Below are 18,154 nucleotides of genomic sequence, written 5' to 3'. Positions count from 1 at the left end.
CACGAAGAATGATGGAATGATAGACTGGGGTGAATTCCTCAACACATACCTGTATTTACAATTTAATTTGGAGGTTTAACCTCAACATACTGTACTTTCCTCCACAGCCTCATGAAACAATTGACATAGCTTGGACTCACACGGGAATACAAGAAGCCAAACCAGGTGACAACCACATAACATGTGGCTACAGGAACACATATGTCAATCCAGTCACCTATCAGACACTGATCCTGTTTAGTCAAAATATTTCCTGTTTCAAGCATTTATTTTCTCAAAATGACAACCTGACAAGAGTTTAGGTATGAGTCAAAGGAAAGATTACTTTCCATTTTCTGGTTGACTCTTGTGCATTATCTTGCAGGCTCTGGTCTGGTCTCAAGGTACAGGACAGCTTGTACAGAGAACTGAGCACACTCATCAGAAGGCCTGGCACTTTTGGTATCAAACTGCTCATGGCCAGACCACAAAGCATTGCTAATAAGGTAAACAACTTCCGACTCCTAAGCAACGTCCTAGCTGACCAAAGGTCCTGATTTTTCTTATTGATTTGGTACCAGGAAGGTGCCAGCCTCAGTGGTCTCCAGCTCTTGTTGCCCTTCCCAGCACACACCTGCCATTACCTTGTTTCTGGTTGATGTCAGCAGGCAAGTGGGGCGAGTGGGAGCCATGGCTGAAATGGTCGTTGCTGTACGGCATGAGCGGGGTGAGAGGGTGCACTCCGTGCGACGGCTGCACAACAGGAACTTTGTTGGACTGCAAGACACAATGATGGACAGGACTCAGATGTCATCAGGATCCAGCAGCAAGGAGGGCCAGTGCCCTCTGCAGTCCTGCTGTTGCCAGCAAGGCTGGGAATAACTAAAAACACTACACAAACAATAAACAAATTACTGAATAAACACTGCAGTGTCCTGCAAAAAAATCCATAAACCAAGCAGGGAAAATAGCTGGAGATGACTTCTTGGATAAGTGGAAAACAGATCAAACTAGCATAAAGTTTTCAAAGATCAGAAATTTTTTTCCATTCCTTTCCAGTATCTTTTATTCTAGGCCGAATGCTCCAAGTGTGTTACCCAATGCAAAATTCTTGTTCTCTGTCCTGGACTACAGGGTCTAAATCTGGACTTTCACAGTGAATCCTTCATATTCACTGTCAAAGTCATGTTTGGGCTTTATTAATCAGGGCTGTCATGCAAGGACAGGCACAGGATCACAGAATCATTTAGGCTGGAAAAGAGTTTATGGAAAACATCAAGTCCAACCATTAACCCAACACTGTCAAGGCTACCATTAAATGCTGAGGGCTATGCCTGTGAAAACAGGACATGGTCACCAGTGAGCCCTTGGGCTGAAATCCTTGTTGGACTGAGCTCCAGTGCTGGAGAAGGACCAGAGGGAGCTGAGGTAATGCTGGAGATGCAAAAAATCCAGGAAAAGTAAGCAAAGAAAAATCTGTCTTCCCATGTAGCTACTCCTGGTTACACACAGCATGGCTGTTGGAGCCCAGCACCTTGGAAAAGGCCCTTTTTGGTGAACACAACAGGAAGTTCTCCTGCATGTTGGAGCAGAGAGAGGGGAACCTGTTTGGAAGAGCGGCACAGCTGTAAGGAACATACACACAGACACAGACACACACACTCTGCCATCTATGCGTCTCGTGCTGTTTCCTACAGGTCCAGTTTTGCCCTTGGCTGCCTTTAAATCCAAACTGACTTCATCTTGGTGCTGGAATGTTAGGATTTGTCCCAGATAAATCCACAAAAAGAAACAGGACTAACAACACTCCGAACCAGGGTGAGTCTGAGAACAGAACAGGTCAGAAAGCTCTCCAGGGTCTAGGAACTGGGCATGCCAGCTAGTTTTCACCAGTCTCACTGGGATGTCTACAGATGATTTGATGTGTGACTTCTGACAAGTCATTTAGGATTCCTGGACTCAATTCACTGGCGCCTTTCACTTTGGTAATGATTTTTCTCACACAGAATGAGCACAAAGCTCTGGCTGGCTTTGGTGAAGGAGGCACAGACACAGACGGCGACTCTGATCAACCTGTCCTGGACCTATCCCGGCTGCTCCAAGTGAACTGGGAGCCCTGGGCAAGTCCTGTGTTTTGCATCCCTGCTCTGAGGAGGAAACCCATGAAGTGGAAAAGAAAACACACAGATGGAGACACTGCTTTACATCTGCTTTTCCCACAGAGGTTTGCTCAGGCATATAAAACCCAAGAAGCACGCAGGTCTGCATTTGAGAATGAATGAAAACTCTTAATTCCTGATACTAAACAGGTGTCGGTATTTTTTCTACAACAGTACCCCTTACAATGGGGTACTGGGAATGCAATCCCCCTTCCCAGCACAAACTGGTGTGGTACTGGTGTTGCTGTCTTGCAGCAGGGCCATGGGTTATGTGGTTTTCCCATCAAGAGCAGCACTGGGCTGGTTCCTGCTTAGCTAAACACATGTTTGGAGCTCTGAGCTCTTTCTATTCTTAGCCATCAAACAAGATGAAGAAGCGCTTTTCAGTGATATTTCTAAAATTAGCTATGGTTTAACTTATTTAAGAGCCACAAAGCCTAAATGAGGGATATGCACTTCTACGTGTGCATTCTAAAATGACACTGGAGCAGAATAAGCTCAATGTTGAGCTGTTTTGAAAACCTCAACTCAAGCATTTCTTCTGTTCAAAGTAGGGCAGATCTTTCTTTCCCATTTGCCTCACGCCTGATCCAAAGCACAGATTCATTTACCAGTCAGCTTTGCTGCCTGATGACTGTGAACAGCTTTCAAAGCAATGACAGAAGACACAGACCACTCCAAAGGCAGATGAATTGTTCTGATGCTGACCTGCAGGAAAACTCCTCAGGGAAAAGCAGGGAGTACATGTGGTCCTCCTTCCCACCAAAGCAGAACATGGAAGTGTTCAAGGCCAGGTTGGACTGGGCTTAGAGCTGGTCTAGTGGAAGGTGTCCCTGCCCACGGCAGGGGATTGGAAGGAGATGATTTTTAAGGTCCCTTCCAAACATTCTGAAATTCAATGGTTCAGAGGTAACCTGGTGGTACAACAAGATTTGCAGCTCAATTACTCAGTTTTTCCATCAGTCCAGATGCACCAGTAAGAATTGCCTTCCACATGATCCTTCTACATTTGCCCTTGCCTCACTCAAAACCTTCTCTACTCTCTAAAGCCACAAAAGATTTGGTGGGGAAGGATGACCAGCAAGGAGACAAGGATAAATTCTGCAAGGGACTATTTATCCCCCTTTCCACTTCATCCATTAGAGAATTTGTTACAGGAACCCACTTCCCAAAATTAAGGGAAGAAGGAAATGCTGCACAAAAATATGGAGAAATTGAGAAAACTCCATCTTGATCCTGGTTCAAAGATTGCTGCTGCCAATGGTTGTGGCCCATAGCCATGACTGCAGCTCCTGGTCTTCCCTAGCTGTACTGTGAAACCATACCTGGCTTATAGAAATCCATATGCCAGAGAAACAGGATCAATTCCCCTTTTTTGCAAAGTCTAGATTATGTTCCTGCAAATCAGCTGCAACACATGAACCTTGAAGAGGCTTTTCAAGGCCAGGACTTAGCAGCTAACAGTGTTTTATGCTGTAAAATTAACCTGATGTGTTTTCTCCCAAGAGGATTGAATTGACACAGGGGCAGTGGTTTGGTGTTCTCTCAGAAGGTCTCCTGGGAGGACATCGGGTGCTGCTGGTCAGGACATCACAGGAGTATGCTGTGGTTTGGTAAAGCATTGTATTTTGTCTCCTGAGTTTCAACACAGCCCAAAGCTGCAGTAACAGAGCTGCTCACTACCCACCCACCAAAAATAACACTGCTGGTGCCAAGCATCATGTCCCCAACACCAATTTGTCACCTCCTGTCCTTCAGCAGCCATAGGGGGATGTGAAGGGGCTCCAAGGACAGCTTTGCCTCAACTCTTCCAGCACAGCCCTTTGAGGACAGGTCAGGGAATGAGCTGTGCAGCCACGACCTCGTACAGAAATGAAGAGACACATTTACAGCAACTGCAGAATGGTATTTCCAGAGGGGATGGAGCAGCAGGATGGGGTTTGCAAGCCTGGAGGGCTTTATCCCCCATCTCAAATTTGCTAAATTGCAGCTCTGCTGAGTGCCCAACTCCTGTGTGAGCACTGCCCCCTTCTCCCCTGTGTGCTGGGCTGTGTCATTGATGCTGCAGTGCATTGCCCTTCCAGTACCAACCATCACACCAACCTCCCTGAAAATGACCCAAAAACTCAACGCTACTGAGGGAAGAAGATCCCTCCTTGAAGTTAAGTTGTGACTTTAATAACTACAGGTAATTGGAAGAGCAAAGAGAAAATACAGTAGCATTAATTATTAAGAAAGATTAATTGTTGGCAAGGGAAAATTAGATCTCCCCACCCACACCTGTGGGTGATTGTGATGGGATCTCAAAGCCAGAGAAAAAACTCATTTTCGTCTGACCACATGCAAATCCAGTGGATCTTGCATATAAGGATCACCCTCACCATTGGAGTTCCAGTGTATTTTGGCTCCAAGGTGCCTGATCAGGCTCAACATCCTTTGCCTTTGCTCCCATTCTCCATCACACAACGTCTGGCCATAGGTAGCTGCTGGTTGATCAGAACTATAAATGAGGGAGTTTTAAACAAAATGTGGGGTTTTCACTAGAGAATAGTGCGAGATTATAATCAAACATTTTCTGGAAAGCACCTGGTCTTAGCAAGTACTTTAATTCATTTTTAAAGACTTATCTATTTAGTCATGACATGCTAAAAATGAGTAGTTTTACTTTGCAGGTTTGATGGAAGATTTTTCTGTTAAAGTTTAAAGTCAACCTTATAAAAATGTAGCACAGAAGGTCAAATGTCAAAATTTGAATGAAATGATCAAACTAAAAAATTTCCATGGCTGGTAAAACTCTTTTTTAACTCTGAAAATATTGTAGAAAAAGAAAAGATTTTTTTTTTCTGCTTGGATCAGTTTAGGAAAAGAAAAAAATGAAAAAACAAAAGAGGATGTTTTGTGACCTGTTAAAAGTATTCCTTGCTACAACTGAACACAGCTATTAAAAGCACCAGTGGTTACACCACGAAGCCTAGGGGGCTGCTGAGGATCCCAACATCCCACCAGTGCTGGGCTCCACCACTGCTTTAATGGATGGGAATGACTTTAACTAATGTTCTGGTAGAAGACAATTCAGAACTAAAATAAAGCAGTTTCACTCTACTGCCCCTTCCAATAGTGAAAAATGTTACGTTTCATGCTGTTAAATTTTCTTGGGGATGTGACTTCAACAGATGCTGTGCTCCCCATGAAGGATAACCAGGTGCTGCCTGCCTTGCACAAACCACAGCCCCCAGAACATCAGCCAACATCCTGAGAGCCGAAACGGCTGGAAAGCCCTGCACTGTGAGAGCCACTGCTTGTCCATGGATGCACAGGAGCCTGCAGGGAGAGGAAAGTCCCATAAGCCCTCTTGGAGCCACGTGCCCCCATGACCCTGGCTGTGAAGAAGGAAGACTAGGAGCACCCTGGAGGGAGCAGGATCCAAGCCCCACAGCACAGAGTGCCTGAGTGCAGGAGCTGGTGGCCAGGGCGAGCGCTGTGGTTTCCAGCCTCGCTGGGGAGCCTCGCCGCAGTCAGGTGAAATTACTCACATCACTTTCAAATTTTCCCACACTGCCAGCCCCAAAGACAGAGAAATGAAGAGCTGTGGGCCAGCCCAGCAGTGGCCTGTGTGTAGGGAGGGGTCTGGCCAAGGGAAGGGAGCTGGGGCTGGCAGCTGTGCCATGCTGGTGGCCATCACCACCATGACAGAGGGGGTTTTGGCAGTCTCAGAGCCCTGTGTCGCTGTCTGTGCTGTGTCTGGCTGCTGGGAGCATACCCCAAATCTGTTCTCAGCTCAGATGCTGGGCTGAGCTGCAAGTGGATCTCCGTGCTTCCCTGCCCTGCGTGGGTGCCCTGGTGCAGCACAGGAGCTGCAGGCTGCAGTCCAGCCCTGAGTTGCCCCATATGTGTTTGCTTTGACGTCACTTCTCAGAGAGAGTGAGATGAGTCGACGCATCAGCTATGAAAAGCAAAACATACCAAGGTTTGCTGTTGCTGATTCAATGAGGAATTAATTCCTCTTCACTGCAAAATTAGTCATCGTGCCACAGAAAGAAAGATATAAGGTCAGGCTGCATGCAGTACTGCTGGGGAAGCTACCTGTGACTGGGGACACTGTGCCTTTTGCACTTTCTCCTACAATCAATCCAAATTAGCAAATGATTAGGGATGTATCAGGGACATTAGTCCACCTTGGATGAGGCCCTGGGCAACGTGGTCTAGTGGAAGGTGTCTCTGCCCATGGCAGGTGGGTTAGAACTGGATGGTCTCTAAGGTTCCTTGCAACCCAAACCATCTCTGATTCTATGATATGATTCAGGACATTATTAGGCACATCCCACAGCATCAGATGCCAGGAGGGCTTTCAGCAGGACTCCCAGGGGAATACTGTCACTTGGGGTACCAGGGACCCAGAGCCCATGACTCAAAGCCAGCTCTGCACACTCTAAGTTCTGGTAACACTTCCCAGCTCAGGGTCCCAGACCTTGTCAGCAGACACATTTGCCCCTCATTTCCCCGTGGTGTTACACCAGGAGATGCTGTGATAAAAGATCACCCCAAGTACCCACTGCAGACTGTTTTTGACACTGACTGCATGCACTGGAGCAGGAGCCTTCAGCAGCCTGCAGGCAAAGGCAGCGTTGACTCATTTCTCATCTCAGCACACTTTTTTCTCTTTTCTCACTTTTGCTGCAGTCCCAGCGCCCTAGCCCGCTGCCGCAGAGGAAAGGAAATAGGGAAAGTTAAAGTCACCCCTGCTCACGCACTGCCCTCATCCAGCCGTGCACCCCTCCAGCAGAGCCAAATTTTGGCTGCAGTAGCAGCAGCAGCATCTTCCTGGCCACTGCCCAGGTCAACCAACGTGGCTGTGGCACAGAGAGTTGGATCTGGTTCTTACCCTCAGCACCACCAAGGTTTCCTCCAGAGACCTCATCCCCAAGACCAGAAGAGACTCACTGCCCTGTGCACCCCACCTCTGCCTGGCCCTGATGTGCTTATGAGCAGCATGCAGATGGAGAGGAAAGGAACAATTTGCAGTTACTAATTCTTGCATTCATTCTGCATATGAATTGCAACAAGGAGCTGATTGGTTTACGAGGCATATAACACATACAAGCAAATATTGTCTTTGCTCAGGTTTTTATCTAAACATTGTCCCCACTCTTTTTAATCTGTGCATGCTACATTTTCTGCTCTGATGGAACATTAATTTCCTCAACTCTTCCCTTTCCCCGTGATTTCTTTCAGCTTCTTTAAAATCCAGCTCTGCTTTGAAAATGCTGATGAGGCACCTGGGTAGCCCTGATCTTCTTTGCACCTTCCAGGGGATGTGCTTGCCTTCGTGGCCAAACTCAGCTCCCCTGATCCGGATTCCCCTGTGACTGGGATGTGCATCAGAAAACAAGTTTCCTGACATTTTACACCATCTGTGTCCCAGCACTTAGAGGGGTGACCAAGCTCCAGACACGATGCAGACAAATTATGAAATCACAGAACAGTTTGGGTTAGAAGGTACCTTAGAGATAATACAGTTACAACTCCCTGCCACAGACCACCCCATTAGACCATGTTGCTCAGGGTCCCATCCAACCTGGCCTTGAACACTTAAAGCAATGGGGGAAATACAGGGAAAGAACTTAAAAACCTTCCAGAATTTCTCAGTGACCTTCTGTGCTGCTGCTGCTTTCTGATTTTGAGCAATAATGGTTATTATTTTTCAGTAAAACTCTGCAGGGGAAATAAGCTGAGTTTTTCACCATTTACGGGCACAGGAAGAGCTGTTTCACTTCTCAAGTATTTATCTTATAAGAGAAAGATGTAGGTGGTTCTTCCTAAAAAAAAAAAAAAAAAAAAAAGGCATGGAAAAATAAAGATGAAAAGTCCCTCCCAGAGGCTGCTCTCTTAGGGTAACAGGGGGCAAGTGCGGAGGCAGTTACATCCCACACCAGAGAGGTGGAACCCCCAAGAAATGAAATTTTAAAATTAAATTTAGACTGGACCCAATGTTTACAGCTCCATTCAGCAGAAGAGCCACCTCACTCCAGATGCCTCCTCAAACCTGCAGAAAATGCCCTCATGCACTGCTTGTCTCGCTTGGGAAACACTCCTGCTGTGACGCTCAAAGCATCTGCTCATGAGGGGAGAGCAACCCCCTCCACTCCCAAGGTGCCACTGCCACAAAAGGCAGTGGTGACATTTGGCTTCATGGAACCAAAATGCTGGGGCAATAAAACCCAGCGGCTACACTGCAGCACCAAACCCCTGCTGGTCTCTCCCAAAAAACAGGGCAATTTAATTCTGGGGCTGCATCAACCCCCCACCTTGCTCTGCAACATCCATCCCTGGTTATTGGCTCTCTCATGTTCTGGGCTACAGAGAAAAAAAAAATATCTCTGTCCCCATCACGTCCTGTGGTTCTGAGAATTTGAATCAAAACCTGCAAACCCTGGAGTTACCGGTAATGCTCGAGGCTGTGAATGCGAAGGCTCCCGTTTGACCTGTAGAGGCTGATAGTATCTGACCTCCTTTATTTCACTCCACTTCTTAAAGGCCAGCGGTTGTCCAGTACCCAGAATTAGGAAAATGTCCAAGAGGGCAAGGGAGGGAAGCAAAACAAAAATGTGTCACAGAGGCAAGGCTTGCCCTGTGGTCAGGCTTGAGACACCATTTCTGAAGGACCAGGGGTGTTGTCCTCCATGTGTCTGGCAGCACCAGGTCAAGCCAAACCTCAGAGTGCAAAGGTTTGGTGAAACACGGAGGGTCTGCACTGTGACAGCCATGTTGTGATCCCTGTTGCTGCAAGTTTCAAGGATTTTCACCTCCTTTGAGAAACCATTTGCAAACCCCTGTCCCAGTTGCGAACTGGATCTGAACTGAAATGTCTTTGGCATCTGGTTGTCACATCCCTAGATACAGGGAAGAAATTATTCCCTCTGAGCATGGTGAGGCACTGGCACCAGTTTCCTGTAGAAATTGTGGCTGCCCCATACCCCAGAAATGTTCCAGGCCAGGTTGGATGGAGCTTGCAGCAACATGCTCTAGTGGATGCTGTCCCTGCCCATGGCAGTGGAGGTGGGACGAGATGGTCTTTAAGGTCCCTTTTATTCTGTGATTGTAAGATCTTTCCTCACCAAGGATGTGCTTGCAGCATCAGATGGAAAAACCTGCAAGATTTCTGGGGCCATCTGCCAGCAACAAGAACCCTCCAGGTGCCAGTGCTGTGCAATTTTCTGGAGGCAAATATTTGCTTATAGAATCCCTGGGCATGAGGAGAGAGGTCCTGGCTGCTGGCTGTGTTTTTGTTTCCATTTATAACAAATACAAAACCAGCCCATGTACTTGAAAGAGTGTGGGGGAGTTTACAAAACACAACCCCTCAAAAACACTGATGTGATTTAAGACGTTTCGATTAACCAAACATCAGAGGGGTGAAACCTGCCCCTCCACGTCACAGCAGTGCCAGGGTGCAAGGCCACCGTGGGTGTCACCATCCTGTTGTGGTAACCCCTGTCACACTGGGGCCTGGACAGGAGACTTATCACAGGATGTTTGCCCCTTGTCTACAGGCTTGGGAAAAGACAGTTATCAGCCCCTCCTGACAAGCACTGTAGTCCCTATTTTTCTCCCCACCTTTCTCCTCTCCTCTCCTCTCCTCTCCTCTCCTCTCCTCTCCTCTCCTCTCCTCTCCTCTCCTCTCCTCTCCTCTCCTCTCCTCTCCTCTCCTCTCCTCTCCTCTCCTCTCCTCTCCTCTCCTCTCCTCTCCTCTCCTCTCCTCTCCTCTCCTCTCCTCTCCTCTCCTCTCCTCTCCTCTCCTCTCCTCTCCTCTCCTCTCCTCTTTTTTAAATCTGCTAGTCTCACAGCTCAGCTTCAGGGGAGATCTCATTATCTGACAACATCACTGGTTAGAAGAAACAGACAACAAACCCAAGTTTCTCAGCTCATCTGAAATCCCCAAATTGCTGACAATGCTGGGAAAAAATAATAGTAGTAACAGGAATAATAAAAATAAAAATAGTACTGTAATGCTGCTGACTTGTCCAGAGGCAGCTTCCTCATGGCATCCAGCGCCCAAGACCATGCACTCTCACAAAGTCAGATTACACCAAGGGAAGGTGTTTTACCACGTCAAAGGTGGCCACGGCCAAGCCCATGCCACAATCCAGTAACAGACAAGGGAAACAACCAGGGATAATATGTAATATATAATTATTGAGTGCACATTTCTCACTGTAGTGAAATCCCTTCAAATTTATACAAATGTCAAGCACATTGCCAACATGGATGGCCAGGAATGAATTAACCACAGATGCTCTGAGCCCTCCTCCGGGTCTCTCCCAGACCCCTCTACAGCATCATTCCAGCCCAGTGTGGGGACAGATGTCACTGGTTTTGCCAGCCAGTGAAGCCTGATGGGTGAGGGATGTGGTGAGGGGCAGCCCTCCCCACAGGGACCCCTGAATTCCCCTGGTGATCCGGGGAGACACGAGCTGCCCGCTGTCACATTATCCTAATCTGACTCACATTTAGCTCCCAGTTTCCATGATAAATGGCTCTGTGGGGGCCATGGAAGGAAGATAATCCCCTCTGGAGCCAAAGTGATGCTCTGTGGACACCCTGCAGCAGTAAGGCGATAGCAGCTTTCCTTGTTGCTCACTTTCAAGGGTGACATGTTTACAAAGAATGCTACAGCTGCTAATCCTGGATGATACCCTGTGTCTGCCTGAGAGAAATCCTAATTTTCTTGATAGGAGGAATTAGTTCCTTTAATGCTTAATACCCTTTTTTTCCTCTGAAAGCAAGCAAGCATTATTGTGCAGAGTGGAATAAACATTTTAATTAAAATATGGAATTTATCTTCCAGTCAAATTTGTACGACCCCCCAATGACACGTCAAACACTGCTTTCCCATTTTGAATCTTCCTCTGATCTCTTAATGCAAGCAGCTGAATTAAAACCCAGGCTTGGTGGATTTGCATATAATTAGAGAGCAAGGGAAATTAATAGGGAATTGAATGGGTTTCTCCTCTGCCCATCTGATGTTTTTACCAGATTAAAAAGAGTTGAGTTTTTTTAATGACTGCAAAAATGTATTAAATATTATTTAACCTCTTTTTGTTGGGGGGAGGGAAGCAGACAGACTAAAGAAACAAACTTATACATATGATAATGAACAACTCCTATCGTGGGAAGCAAATATCATTGTAATTAGGATTAGAAAAGAATCCTAATTAATCTTGTCCTGCCACTTGACTTCTAGAAGTTCCTTAAATGTTACCTCCTATGAGATGTAAAACAAGGAGCTGTTTAAATGCTTGACAGCTAATCCTGGCAGCCTCAGCAGCATGGGGCAGAGGCTCCTGGATGAAATTTAGGATGCAGAGGTCTGATCCTGTGAGCTGGACTCAGACTGAAGGGAAACATGCAGCTTTGCTGCCTCAATCTCCTAATTTCTCACAACAAACAAGGTAATGAGGACCAGCAAATCAAGAGAGACATGATGCACTAAGCAACACAGCAAATCCTCACTCCAAACAAAGCATCTTTACATATCTTTTTCAATGTTTTTTAAAATAGTCTATTCAGAAATACTTCTGGGGCTCATTTTCAGAATTGAAGTTCAGGTAAGAGGTGGGAATATATGAGGTAACCCTGGTACGGTGCATCCCCACCCCATGCCTTGATTTCATCTTCTCCACACGCATGAAGATAAAGATTACCCACCATGCCAGTACTAAGTCATACATATTTAACTCAGCTCTTGTCATGTGTCATCAAATCCTGTTTTTCAGGTATTGAGATTCATAGATTTAATTGCAAAAGATTTTACTACAGAAGTGGATGGTCATGAGATTATTTTCATCTTTGTGTCTCAGTATGGAAAGCAGCTTGGAAAGAGCTGCTTTCAAAACTTCAAGGCCTGGATGAAAGTCTCATTTACCAAATACAGCCAAATACAGTGCCAGGAGGTGCCATAATGGGGGATTATGACTCGGCCTATTAATAAATGCAGCAAACTTTTAATGCCAAAATAAAAATAATAAATAAATCCTGCTATGGCTAGGTTGGCTTCTCAGCATATTTTTATCAAGCAGTCCCATCAGTTTTTGGCTATGCGTTTATGAAAGCGACTGTCAGCCATGGCCCAGGGATAACTTGGTTAGGTTGGATGTGAAAAATTGTCACTTCGAAACCAGAGACTACACAAAACGTTCCCAGCCTTGGATTTCATTTTAACCCCAGCTAATCACACATTTACACGGCAGGACTGATCAAAGGCTTCACATTGAAAAAATAAGAAAGTCAAAATTTCGAATGGTTTTGATGAGAAAAATAATTGATGAAACCTTTTGCTTTCTACTTGGTTTTGCCCTGAGTTCGGGGTTTATGGGAACACAGGCAGCGACAGGTGCAAACCTGAGAGGGCTTAGTAGGGTCCTAATGATGCAGTTCTTATTGGGGAGCTTATCACCTGGTCCAGGAATTTTAAGCCACATTATTTACTTTTCTCAGAAAATCCACAACTCTTCATGGGGAACACCAAACTTCACCACAGTTTTGCTGGGAGAAGACAGAGTCCTGGTTGATGCACTCACCTTTCCAGGAGGCAGAAGACCCAGATATAAGCCATGTTCATCCCAAACCTTTCTTTGTATTTTCATGCTCTGATTCTCATCTCTGGTGACATTTGCAAGAGCAATCTACTGCTGGTTTGTACCCTCAGGCTGACCATGGAGAGGGTCCTGGTGGCCTGACTGGGGAAAGCAGCTCCAGGGAAGAGTCTGCTCCCAGCACCCCAGTGTGAGATATCACCGTTTCACAAAGGTGGTGAAGAGCAAAAATATTAAAGTACCAACTCTGTGGGCTGAGGTTAGACTTGTTTTCCAACACAGCTTGCCCTGGGAGCTCGCCGTGCCCTGCAGTCAGCTGTGACATGGCACTCCATGGAAAGGTTTTCCAGAAAAGTTAAACAAAGCAGAACTGAGCAAACAGAAGGGTGTGTATGGAGTCAGTCTCACAGGAGGCAGGGACCAGGGTGGCTGATGTGCAGGCAGCCGCTGCATCCCAGCACATCCCAGCATGTCACTGGTGCACAGGTCTGCTTGCACCAGGAGTCCTCTGTGATGCCACCATGATGCCACCAAAATGCCAGCTGCTTCTATGAAATGCAAATAGATCCACAACTGCCCCAGCATTTACACACATTTAGATGAAAAGAAGAAGAAAAAGATTTCAAGAAGAAGGGAGAATGGATGATAACATGAAGCTTCTGGCACAGATTTTTTCCCAACCAGATAATTAACTCAACCCAGTGCCAGAGTTCAGCTATTTAACTGCAGGTCATTTTGTAACACAGACTTTTTAAAAACTTATTTGTCATGGTCTCTGATCTATTACAGTAACTGACAGCTGTATTTGTGGAACGATGGAATTGAGGCTACAGAAAACACTGATTATATTAAAAAACCTAAAACATCTACCACACCTGTATGCATACAACCTCCACATGCCTATAGTGACATTTTAAAGCTATTATTTAGGGTTTGAGCTGGAAGTCCTTGTGTACCACATCTGCTTTCGAGAGAATGTGGGAACGAAAAGCTTATCTTGCCACCAACACAGTGATACACAGGCAAAAGAGTTCTTGCCTCAGGATATTGTCACATGATTAAATCCTATATTAGTATTGCCTTTTTTATAGTAGAAGTTCTCTTCATTACCCATGGATGGTACATTGCTGAAAAAAACCAAAACATTATTACTATTGGGTAAGGATTTACATTTTTCCCAGTGAAGTTTGCAACTAAAAAATAAGCTCATCTATCTTCTGGTCATCATCTAAACTCCTTAGAACGCAAAAAGTAAAAATCCTATGGATTACAGAGAATTACACTTTTTTGTACCTCTTGGGTTTAAGTGAGGTGCTACACAGACAAAGCAATTTCTTTCAAAACACATGTTTAATATAACATCTTCCCTTTTATCCTTTGGCTGGCTCTCTCCTCTATTTCAGGATATAAAGCAACTTGGGACTTTCTGAAGAAATAAATCCCCAAGCTGAGTTGAGCCCAGATGATCGGATACATAAGGAAACACCATCTCAGAACAGGTGACTCTGTATGTCCCCAGCTGAAGTGTCTGGGGCATCTCCAAACACTTTTAGCAAAAGATTAACAATTTAGACTCATGGAATTGAAAATAAGATACAATGCATGCCAAAGTCAACAAAGTTTTCCCACTGATTACTCTAATCTAAGGCAAAAAACACGACATTATCTCCAGTGCTGGCAGGTGTTCATTTGGGTCTTGAATCACAGAATCATTTAGGTTGGAAAAGTCTTCTAAAATGATTGAGTCCGTATGTCAAGCCACCACTGCCAAGGCCACAAATAAACCATGTCCCCAAGTGCTACATTTACATGTTTGTTAAATCCCTCCAGGGATGGTGACTCTACCTCGAGTGCCTTGGGCAGCCTCTTCCAGGACTTGACAACCATTTTGGCAGATATTTTTTCCCAATATTAAATCTAAACCTTCCCTGCCACAACTTGAGGCTGCTTCCTCTTGTCCTATCACTTGTTTATTAGGAGAAGAGATGGATCCCTACCTGGCTTCACCCTCCTACCAGGGAGTTGCAGAGAGCAAGAATGTGCCTCCTTTTGTCCAGGATGAGCCCTCCTAGCCCCTCTCCTCATCAGACTTGTGCTCCAAACCCTTCCCCAGCTCCACTGCCCTTCTCTGCAAACTCTTCAGCATGTCCCTATCTGCCTTGGAGTGAGAGGCCCAAAACTCAACACAAAACAGAATTTCAGATGCAGCCTCATCAGTGACTGTAGAAGTAGGAAGAGTCAGAGTTTCTCTCAAGATAAATACTTGGCTGTTGTGTTGGAGGAGATCAGCCATAAAACTCTGCACATACATGAATGTCCAGGCAAACACACACATAAACATGCATGCTAAAGCTCTCCTCCTGCACCAAGGAATCACAGAATCATATGATCTTGTGATGATTTGGGTGGGAAGGGACCTCAAAGCTCACCCAGTTTCAATCTCCCTGCTATGGGTAGAGACCCCTTCCACTAGAGCTCTGTAGCAGAGATGTGCACAGATTACCAGGTCCTGGAGACACGGCAGAGAAAACAAAGGAGGGAAGCCAAGACAACAGCACCAAGTCACTGCTGTAATCAACCCCCAGGCCCCTGGCACAGCCCCCAGCCCCATGGGCTACTGAGCTCCAGTCTCCTCCAAGGGCCCAGCATGGCAGGCAGCACTGGAGCATGGGGCAGATCTGCCCCTTACCAGCTCTCCTCATTAATCCTCAGGCTCATTAGGTTATCAGGACCCAACTACCCCCACTAAACAAAATCCACTTGCATGTTCCATTTAAAAAAAAGTATTAGCATTTTAAATTACTATAATTTGTGCTTGGGACTAATCTTAATTATTCAGCAGAAAACAAATTGTAGTGTGGGATTTAATCCCTATGTCTACTCTACCTACTACAAATGAGCTACCAGTGATCTACGAATGAGCTACCTGGCAATCAGCAATTACATGATTTATTTTTTTATTTTCATTCCCCATTGGATATTATCTGAATAACTGCAGTGCCTCTGTTCTCACCTGACATGTACCACACAGTGCTGGTTGCAATGACATCTGCTGGTGGCTACAGACCTTCTCAACTGGCCTAGGTGACTTTATTCACCATAATAAAAGAAGCAGCTGTAACTTCCTGCACTTTTGGTTTTGTTATAGAATTTTTTTCCTCCAACTCAGTACAGAGCTATGGAACAGTATTTAGGTGAAAAGGAATAATTCTGCTACATCTGAGCAAACTCAAGAGGTAAAACCCACCCCAGCAGACCATGGAGCACAATGTTGCTCTGACAAGTCTCAGTGGTTTCTCTAATAATCTCATGTGCCACGGGTAAAAAAGGAAAGGGCGGGTTTCACTGGAATGGTAGAGCTAGTGTAATTATAAGTTATGGGATCATGGCAAAATTCAGATCAAAGAAAGGCATTTCCCATGGCAGATCTCCAGCAGTTTCAAGGAAAGATAACTTCAGTTCTGTCTGGGTGGTGAATAAATGCATTGGCCACTACAGCAAAAGACCACACGACTGGAGTACTGCAGGACTCTGAGTCCTGCAAACTGCAAGTATTTCCCTTTTCCTTGCCCTGGGGGTCGGCTGACACACATTTCCCACATCCCAGCAGGGCTGCCACTGTGCTGGCTGCTGCTTCCCATAGAGACCACAAACTGTTCCACGGAGGAGAGACTGTGCCACATCAGATGGATGTCAGTGCCAGGTGGACAGGGCTTGGAGCAACCTGGTCTAGTGGAAGGCGTTTTTGCCCATAGCAGGAGAGCTGGAATGAGATAATTTTTAAGGTCCCTTCCTACCCAAACTATTTTGTGTTCTGTGACCATGGTGGACTGTGGGCCACCAGGGCTGCAGGATAGTCCCATGTTCCCTGAGGTGCCATGCTGCACATTGGGTACCCTTTAAAATAATAAGCATCTTTAAATTAATTCCTCATGTGTCTCACTGAAAGCTATTTATCTTTATGCTAATGGATAATTCAGAATCTTGGTTTTTTTTGTACCAGGATTCCCACTACCAAACCCGAGGTGTGAGGAGACACACCACCAAAGCCAATACATTTCAAAATGCAGAAGCATACTGCAGGTGCCAATAGATAAAAAAATTTGCTGTAAACAATCCATAAACAAATGGACTAGCACTCATGGAGTGGTGGTGTTTGATGGTATTTTTCTGCTGAGACTGAATTCCTCATATTCCTGCATCACAGACTTGAACTCTGCAGCAGCCCTGCACCAACCAGGGTAAAGACTCATTGGGAAGTATTTACAGTCATCCCTGCTGCTTGGGATTTTTTTTAGAAGGTACATTACTAGAAGAAAAATGCTGCAAAATAATTTTAAATATTTCAAAGAAAAAGTTTTTGCCCCAAGTAGAAAGAAGGGAACACAGCCTAACACCACAACTACTCCACGTAAGGGAAATACTTCTCACCTCCACTTACTACAACTGATGGGATCTCTGTTCTATCATATTGAAACAAGGTAAGAGTCTATTTAAATTCTGGAGCTAGTCACTTAATTTTAGTTAGGAGGAGGCTACAGGGACATTCCTTGCAGGGAGAAACCTCTAAGCCCAGCAGCCACCCCATGCCACTGCACAACCCAGCCACAGCCTGTGGACTTCCAAGCAATCCAAGGAGTAAGATGATGGATGAGATCAGAACAGGATGGAGACTGAGGGACATGAAAAGCTGTTACATTTTCCATGTCACCAAAGAGTACCAGTCCATGAGCTTGGAAGCTTTGAAGAGTCTGATTTGTAAAATCGAAAGAAATGAAAATAAAATAATTAAATAAGTCAGAAGGCAGCTAACAGACTGCTCACCTAGCATTTTCCCACCTCGGGCAGGAGCTCTGATTAATGCTAATTAGCTTATCTTCACATTAGATCCTGATGATTCATCACTTACTACCCCAGGAATTATGACGCACTGGGGAGAGATATATTTGTAGATTCCATGGGTGTATGCCATGTCTGGAACACTTAAATGATTTTGGCATGAAAAGGGACCAACCACAAGCCCAGCTAATCAAACCAGCATTTCTCAACCTACACCTTCCATAGTTATAAAAAAGATTCAGAGCAAAGACAAGACTATGGCACTGACGACAAATTTATCTGCCTCATCAGTAGTGTAGAATCTTTGCAGAACAAAGGGCTTTATCGGCAACCTGCCAGGAGCCTGTGGCTGCTCCTCGTTTGCATATAAATTTAAAAAGAATTTTAATAAGTGTTAAATGCACACGATTATGTCTTATTTATAGCTGAAAGTAGGTGTATGCAGTGCTTTATAAAATGTAGAGAAAAGAAAAAGTAGCTTTGGAAGTCTGAATGGAAATCAATGGAAAAACCTGTGCCTGCTTCACTGAACTAACTTTCAGATATGTGGCTTTGCTCCCCTGTGGCCACCTGCACAGTGGGGCC

General features: G+C 45.4%; 1 protein-coding gene across 5 annotated transcripts in view; it reads right to left on the bottom strand.

The window, feature by feature from the left end:
* The window catches only part of TCF7 (transcription factor 7), a 73,339-nt gene that overhangs the window by 23,458 nt on the left and 31,727 nt on the right, over positions 1–18,154 (bottom strand). For all 5 annotated transcript variants that reach the window (XM_033073111.2, XM_033073112.2, XM_033073115.1 and 2 more), the window contains exon 4: positions 624–756. In XM_033073111.2, coding sequence (XP_032929002.1) covers positions 624–756 — 133 coding nt within the window. The remainder of the gene's footprint in view (positions 1–623; positions 757–18,154) is intronic.

This window comes from Catharus ustulatus, chromosome 15 (genome assembly GCF_009819885.2).
Source record: "Catharus ustulatus isolate bCatUst1 chromosome 15, bCatUst1.pri.v2, whole genome shotgun sequence".
In the NCBI taxonomy this organism is placed as follows: domain Eukaryota; kingdom Metazoa; phylum Chordata; class Aves; order Passeriformes; family Turdidae; genus Catharus; species Catharus ustulatus.
Note: the sequence above shows the minus strand (reverse complement) of the source record. Positions and strands in the feature narration are given on the sequence as shown.